We start from the raw sequence: 8,379 nt of genomic DNA on the forward strand, positions 1-8,379 counted from the left end.
TTATTCAATAAACAGTTATAGAGCACTTACTGTATGCCTGAAGCTGTGTGAGGCCCTGGGGTAAGAGATGAATAAGATAGTCTAATGAGGAGACAGCCACATAAACAGGCAATGCAGCAAAGGAAGGTATCTGGGCAGACTGGGTGTGGACACAGGCAGGGAGGGGTCTGCTTTGCCTGGAGGTACAGACTGTCCAGGCTCCAGGGAGAAGAGGTATTGGGGAATGAGAACAAGAGGGACTCTATCTTGGGCAGGAGCAGATTAGTGCAGCAGGGCCCAGGCAGAGCTGGGAGGGGCACACCTCCCAAATGCAGGAGAGGCGTCAGCCTGAGCACTTTGCTCCTCAATTTCACCCCCATGAGGAGATAGGCCTTTCTGGTGTGCTGAGAGAGCCTAGGCCTGGGTGGGAAGTCAGGAAGCAGGGAAAAGGAGGATTGGGGCCCTTTACCCAAGGCTGGTCCAGTTGGCCAAGCAGCTAAGGGCTGAGCTGAGCAGCTTTGGGCTCCGCTCAGAGACCTGGGCAGCAGGCAGCATCTTGGCTGCTGAGACTAATAGGGCCAGCCTTGCTCTCGGCCCTCCCAGCTCCCACTGGCTGAGAGAGAACCCAGGGTTTCTGAGATCTTTGTAGGTAAAAGTAGTTCTCGTTAGCACCAGAGCTCAAAGGGGTTCTTGTTCTGGCTGGATCCAGCCACCCTCAGAGGGACGGGCCAGCCCACATCTCCTCCTGAGCAACTAACCCTCCCAGTTTGTTTGATTCTTTGAGTAGAGGAGATAAAGGCTGGGGGCGGGTGGTGGTGGGGGTCTGATCTAGGGAACCCCAATTCCCAGAGGGGCCCTTGCATAGTCATCTCAGCCCAAGAAACGCCCCCACTCTGTCTTCCCTAATCCCTGCCTACTGGGGCCTTGGGGGAAGAGCTGGGGCCTCCTCGCACTGCAGCCAGGGAAAGCTATAGGAGAGGGCAGAATTCCAGGGCCCTTGAGCCCTCCCGGCCCTGTCAGAAAGAGTGCACACTTTCAGTCAGACTGGAGTTTGAATTTGAGCTCCACTACTTTCCAGTTACGTGGTCAGGAGTAATGTACTCTACCTCTCTGGACCTCAGTTTTCTCATCTGCGTAATGGAGATGATGCCATCTCCCTTGCAGAACTAGAGCTGAACTAAAGATTAGAGAGCGTGAGCCAGATCTGTTCACCCCCCTCTCCCCAGAGGCTACCTTGGCTGATAGACTTGACTTAATTTGAGCATTCAGAGTCCTCTCCCCTTCCTGGCCCTGAAGCCTTGGGGGTGGGTATGGTATGACCCAGGCTTGGATGTCAGACAGACCTCCATGGAGTCCTGGCTTTGCCAATGACTGGGTGTGAGCAAGTTGTTGAACCCAGCTGAGCCTCCGTTCTCCACCCATGATACGTAAGCACTATCACCTGCCCCACATTAAGGGCCTAAATGACGTCACATGTGTGGTCGTTGGGCAAATCCAGTGTGGGGTTTTCTTGTCTGGCTACAAGTGCTGGGGCACTGGAAGCAGAATTCAAAGTTAATGAGCAGCGATAGGGAGCAGACCGTCTCTGCTCTCCCCAGAGTGGGGGCTTGGCCCATGCCCCCCTAATTCTCTCTGCTCCTACTTTCCTTGCTCTAGACCCAGTCTCTTGGTGCACCCAGGGATTCTGTTCCAGCATGCCTGTTCACGGCCTTTGGCTGCACACCCCCACATCTCATATTTCCCAGTTAGGACTCATTAGAAAGGGCCAACCCTTTCTAATCTGATTGGCCAGCCCATCTTTTCACTCCCAAGAGGCTGCTGGTCAGCTTGCAGTGGCTTTACTTGGATCTGGAGCACATCCACGGCCCTGTCAGCTGTCGCCAGGGTCATTTGGTACAAACCACGGTGTCTTGGGAAGCAGGGCCACACCCACATCCCCCTTCATTTGAAAGATGCCACAGGTAGTAAAGAGAAACAAGCAAATTCCTGGCCCAGGTGTTCTCAGCCCAGCTCTGTGGCTATGCTGAGGGTCTTCCATCCGTGGGTCCTTTGCCAGGATTACTGAGCAGGACAGCTGGATTGGGACCCAGCATGTGGCCCCCCAACTCACTGAGCCCTACTGCCTTACACTCAGTGTGGAATTCAACGATGGGATTTTCTCCTCTTTTCTAGTCGGCAGAAAGGGCAAAGCAGTTGTCCTGGGTATGGAATATTAGCTTAGAAAATAAAAAATAAGGTACAGCTTCTGTGTGAGTGTGTAAGTGCAGCTCCTGTGTAAGAAATATTAGAATTTTTTGCAAAAGGAGATTACCTTTTATTCTCAAGTTTCAGCATATTGATGATAAACCTGATTCTATCCACATGATTCCAATTTCCCTTCAGAAGAGGTCTTGTCAACCAGCTTCTGGGCTGCATGTTGGGACTGATGGCCCAGAGAGAACATAGAAAGGCTTTGGGCAAATCCAGAAAGAACACAGTGTAGCTCAGAGTCAGCCTTGGCCGCGCGGGAAAGCTGGTCTTATTTTCTTGGCACAATGTAGTGAATGTGCCCTGTGACCTCCTCAACAGATGGGAGGAACCTCTATTAACAATGATTCTCCATCTTGCCAAAGATGTTCCTGGAACTCCAAAGGGGCAGGGCGAAGGCACAAGAGAGTCAGGCCCTGGATCTAGAACTCAAATGGGAGAATTGATTGGCCCTGGAGACCAGGAGCCATAAAGAAAGGAGGGGTGAGGGCAGGGTTCATCCAGTAGTTTCTTAACATTGGCTCCACGTCAAAAATCACCTGAGAGCCTTTGAAAGCTTGAAGCAGAACATACACCTGCCTTATGACCCAGCAATTCTAATCCTAAGTGTTTACCCATAGAAATGAATATTTGTGTCCACAAGACAGGTACTGGAATGTTCATCAGCCATGGCACTGCTCCTGCCAGAGGCAAGGAGGTACCCTGGAGGGAGGACTGCCATGTGGTTAGGAAGGGCCAGGTGGGAGGGTGGGGGCTGGGTAAGCGGGAAGAGTGTTGCCTGGACGTGCCACGGCCTAGGGGAGTGCAGCCAACTGAACAGTGCAGTGGGGGCAGCAGGGGCCCAACATGTGCTTTCCCCAAAATACCATCCCATCCTGTCTGGGCCACTTTATCCTTTTCTTTATGTTGTCTTCCTCCCACCTGAGATCCCCTTTTGATTAGTCCCCACATAGATTGAGAGTGCCTGGTGGTACTGGGCCAGGGCTGTCTTCCTACCCCCCAGACTAGGGCTCCGAGAGGGAAGGGCCCATCTGCGGGTGACCCCATTAGCTCCTGTCTACCTCCCTCTTCCCCCTCCTGCTAAGCGATGGTCATTCTCTGTGTCCTTTCCCTTTTACTGTCCTGCTTTCTTTGGGCCCTCCTCCCTCTTGGTTTTTATCATATACCTTTCTCCATCTGTCCTTCACTCATTCATTTCGCAAACACTGGGTGTCTGCTGTGTGCTGGGGATATAGAAATATTTAAGACACGCTCCTGGTGGAGCTCATAGTCGACTGGGGGAGATAGATGTATAAAAAGACAAGCACAGTCTGGTGTGGTAAGTGCTGGGGCAGCAGCATAAAAGAAGGGACAAGGGACCACAGAGGAGGGACTGACCAGCTAGCTCTGCGGGTTGGGAGGTGGGAACCATGGAAGGCTTCACAGAGGAGGTGACCTTTGAACTGGGGCTTATAAGATAACCAGGAATTCCCCAGGTAGATAAGCATGGGAAGGAATTCCAGGTACAGCGAACATGCAAGTGTGAAAGGTTTCTGTGGTGAGGAAGCAAAGGGATCCAGCAGAGCTGCAGGGTGTCTCCAAAGGGAAGCAGGAAGGTCAGAAAGGCCAGCTGAAGAGGTGAGAGGGAAATAAAGAAGGAACTTAGCAGGAGAGAGGCCGGGTCAGATCTGGGTCCCAGATAGCTCCATTGGCCGTGTGGAGAGGGCCAGGTACGTGAGGGCAAGGCTGGGGCAGATTTAGTTAGAAAGCCGATGCCAGCATCCAGGAAAAAATGATGGTGGCCTGAGCTTGCGTGGTGCAGTGGGAATGGAGAGAGCAGATGGTATTGTGGGTTTAAGTAGTGATAAGGCTCTGGGGCCTTGGGAATTGATTGGGCAGTGGGGAAAAGAATGAGTGGAGGACTCTGGCTCGGGTCACTATGGAGGATGAAGCCTTTCAGGGATACTGAGGGCTCAGAATCAAGCAGGTTGGATGTGCCTTGGTGGCATGGCCAAGGTGTCAGGGTTAGAGGTGTAAGTGTAGGAGTGTCAGCCTGGGGAAGGCATCCAGAGCAGAGCTCATGCGTCAGGTGTCCCAGGAGGCCTAGTCCGTGAGGTCAGTGGGAGGCGGCTTGGCTTCATCTCTGGGTTCCCTACTCACTGCCTTTCTCTCCCTCTCCTACCCTCTCTGTGTCTCCCCTTTCTTGATGGGCCTGGCTTCCCTCTTGACACCTCCTAGTAGTAGCTGCCCATCCCTGCCCTCTTGGCAGGCCTCATACCAGGCTCACGGTATGATAAGCTCAGTAAGTATTTGCAGAAGGAATGAAGGAATGGACAGATGGCCTGAGTTCCCTCACTGGCCAGTGATGCTAGAGAGCAGAGCAGACACTTGCCGTGTCCTCTGGATAGGCATCCTGCCTTGGGACCAGGCTCAGCAGGGTGAAAGGGCCTTATCTGAAGAGTTTTCCAACCTTTAACGTCCAAAATACTGGGCCTCCTCTGCTCCATTCCTCTCATGACAATAATGACTTTTTTTTTTTTTTTTTTTGCGGTTTTGATTGAAAAAATAAATATGGATTTGAGGACTCCTGATATATTTAACTCCACAGACTTCATGGGGGTATAGTTCACAGCCCACAGGGTAGGAGCACCTCAGCCCAGGAAGTCTGTGCAGGAATGGACAGAGGCTGCCAGCAGGGTTGGAGGACCAGTGTCCTTCCCCAGTCTCCAGCTCTCTGCTCTTGAAGCCTCCTTCCTGGCCCTCTGGGTGGCGACCAGTCCCTGGGTGCCCCACCCCTTGCCTGGTTCTGCTGGTAAATGCTCCATGATCACTTGGCCCCAGACCTTTTCATCTGGCATTGCTCTCATTTCTTCATTTTTGCTCAGCTAAACAAACAAATGCTATAGGGGAGAAGACTAATTAGTAGAAAGTCTGAATTGAAGGTAATTTTGAAAGCAGTGTATTTCAGCCACAGCAGGGTCTCTCAGCCAGGAGGGACTGCTCTAATGAATGGATATGAAGGACTGTCTGATAACCATCCTTCTAATCACAAGGAATTGCTTTTAGCTTAAAGATATTCGAGAGTCGTGTGTTCTCAAGTGACTCTTGTTTATTACTGTTACTTTTTTCACAGAGATACTGTTATTCTCATCGTCTGTGGCTCCTCTAGCCTGCACTCATTACCTTGCTTGCACTGTCTTCTCCCAGCCATTCCTCAGACATGTCGTGAGTTTCTGCTGCACGCTGGTGTTCAGGCTCAGGGGGTTCAGTGATGGAGGAGGCAGAGTCCCTGATGTCCTGGAGCCCCTGGAGATGGACAGTTAGGGCTCAGCGACCACAGGACAGGTGCGATCAGAGTGCTGTGAGTTGCCCCGTAGGGGCTCCTCCACAGGCTGTGGGAGGACCAAGGGAAGGTTCTCCACTGTGAGAAAGTCATATTTGGACCTACGGACGAGTGGTTTGGAATCCATGCAAAGGCATGATTCTCCATGCCGGGTTAGATTATGGGATCCATGCAAGATTATAGTCCTGCTGTTGGTAAGGCTCAGCTTCCTTTTCTTTAGGAGCCTTTCATAACTCTTTTATTCCACAGGGATCTATGTGTCTTCTGAGCTCCCGCAGCCCTGACAACTCAAATCACCCTCTCCAGTGTCTGAGGGACAGGTTCCCTGCCTCTGAAACCATGGGCCACGCTCCTTCTCCTCTTTGGGGTACTGTTTTATCCCCTGGTCTCCAGGCTGGAGGGCTTGTTCCTTAGAGTCGAGCCCATGCCCTTCTCATCCATGGTGAACCAGGGGCTCATGGGCCGCAGAGCTCATGTTCTCCAAGGGCTCAGTGGTTTGACTTGTACGTGCTCTGTCGTAGGGGCCTCTCCTACCAAAGCACTCAAACCAAGTGAGGAGCAGAGACATGGAAGAGATGGTTGGAATCTACCACACAAAAATTAAACGCACATACAGAAACAATACCAGACAAAACTAAAGGGCAAATGACGAACTGAGGAAAATATTTACAAAAGTGATAAACCAAGGATTAATATTCTCAATAAAAAATTTATACAAATCAATGAGTAAAACGTGAAGATCCTTGTAGACAATTCACAGATGACATTTCAATGGTCAATATATATTTTGGGAAAAATGTTCAACCTGCCATTAAGTAGAAATGGAAATGAAAGCAGTATATTCTCACCTATCAAATCTGCAAAGGCGAGAAAAAGATAATACCCAGTATAGGGCTTGGATGGGAGGGTATAGGCACCCTCATGCAGTGCTGAGGCCGTGTCAACTGGTATAGCATCTGGAAAGCATTTTGGAAGTGGGTCTAAAGAGCTTGAGAAATGTTTGTTCTCAATCCACTAATTTCACTTCTGAGAATTTATTTTAGGAATGGACAGTGACATGGAGAATTTCTCATGAAATCATGTTAAGCAACAAAAATAGGGGATACCAATTATATGATCTATAATCCCACTCACATAAATTATATATTTGCATAAATATATATTTAGGTCACTTGGGAATTTTTTTCTTATGGATGATTTTGATCATATTTATATATTTTATATTTCTCATTTTTCCTATAATAAGGAGGGGGGGGAAACCTCTGTGAAATGTGAGATGATGGAACCAAATAAATCCAGAAATTAACTTTGGGAATCAAAAGGTCAAATCACTAGTACATCAAATCAAAGCGACATTCTGTCACTTTGCAAGATACAGGAAATATATGTTGATGTGTATATCAAATTTTTCTGTAAGGTTGAGGCAGAGATTACCAGGTCACATGGCTGTGGCTGGGCTGATTTTGTGGGCGGGGTCACCTGGCTCTTCATGGTGTGATGTTGGGTACATCTTGTCCCCTGGGGTTTCAGTTTCCTACTCTTTCCAGTGGTATGGCGGGAGAGGGTCAGACTAAACTCTGAGGGTCCTGGCAGATCTCTGCTGAGTCTGTCACTGTTCTTGAAGAAGAGAACTTTGACCTGCCAAGTCACCGAGCTGAGAGCGACTGAGTGCTAGGATCTGCAGGCTCCAGGTTCCGGCTCATCTGCTGAGAGAGCACTGCACAGGAACTTGTTACCTATTCCGGTCGCCGCGCTGCCCTGCCTTGGCTCTACTTCTTGGCCACCCCCTTTTCCTGTCAGCCCCTGGACCCACTAAGCTGGGGGCTAGTTTGCTCAGGCTTTATTGATTTCCAGCCTATCTTCCCTGGAGGGGCAGAAAGGAGGAAACCCTATTGTTTGGAGCTGTTAAGGGGAGGCGTGAACTCCAAGGCCATTGTGGAGCCCCTGGGCCTAGGACTGGAGTGTCCCCTCCCTCCTGGACCCTCTTTCTGGGACATTTTTGAGATGTTTGGCTCTCAGGCTGAGCTACCCCGACTGTCCAAAGGTGACACATGGCAACTTCCTGGTATATGGGGCAGCCCCTCCCATCTCGGCCCACACACACCACCTGTGGGCTGACTGGAGTCCACTCCCACACCATCAGCTGCATCAGCTACTCAACTTTTATAAGGACTTCTGTGCTCAACGTCCTTGCCCAGAACCTGATAGTTTACGGTAATGCTAGGCATTACCTAGGCATCTCGGAAACTTACTTTCAGCTGCAAGCAAGTCTCGGAGTCCTCCCTCCCAATATGCCTTCTAAAGGGTGGGGCTCAAGGCTTTAACTCTGCTTGGTGCTGGATGAGGTAGATTGATTTTCTTCCGCCCAGGCATAAACTGAACTTCAGGCTTCTAGGAAAGACAGCTTATGAGACTCCCGCCTCTGTCAGCTGCTCCCGAACCCCTGCCTGGGCTGCTGCCTCCCGACTGCGATGTCTTCGGCCTCCCCCTGAAAAGTGGTGGGCAGAGGCAGCTGTCCTGGGTATGGTGGAGCTGGTAGGGCAAGGCGTCCCCGTGATCCACCCTTCCTGATGTGGGCCCGTTTCTTCTTACAACCAACAGATGCATGGAAAGACGGCTTCTCTGAAGAGTCCTGTGTCCCGCACAGAGAAACTAGACAGGGTTCAGGCACCGCCGGACTCCAGGTGAGCCCTCGCCAAGTCAAATTATATATACGGACTGGGGGTGGGAAGCCCTCGGAATGTGACCTGTTAGAAAGGGGACCTTAAGGCAGAGTCGGGGTGTTAGGTGAATCACAGGTTGCCCAGGGGCCTCTCTCTCCCACTCCGAGG

At 50.8% G+C, this 8,379-nt stretch overlaps 1 protein-coding gene across 1 annotated transcript in view; it reads left to right on the forward strand.

Moving 5' to 3' along the window:
• Positions 1-8,379, forward strand: part of GRAMD2A (GRAM domain containing 2A) — a 28,814-nt gene that overhangs the window by 14,790 nt on the left and 5,645 nt on the right. Inside the window, exon 2 of the mRNA XM_025040379.1 lies at positions 8,150-8,232. Coding sequence (XP_024896147.1) covers positions 8,150-8,232 — 83 coding nt within the window. The remainder of the gene's footprint in view (positions 1-8,149; positions 8,233-8,379) is intronic.

This window comes from Pteropus alecto, unplaced genomic scaffold (assembly GCF_000325575.1).
Source record: "Pteropus alecto unplaced genomic scaffold, ASM32557v1 scaffold38, whole genome shotgun sequence".
In the NCBI taxonomy this organism is placed as follows: domain Eukaryota; kingdom Metazoa; phylum Chordata; class Mammalia; order Chiroptera; family Pteropodidae; genus Pteropus; species Pteropus alecto.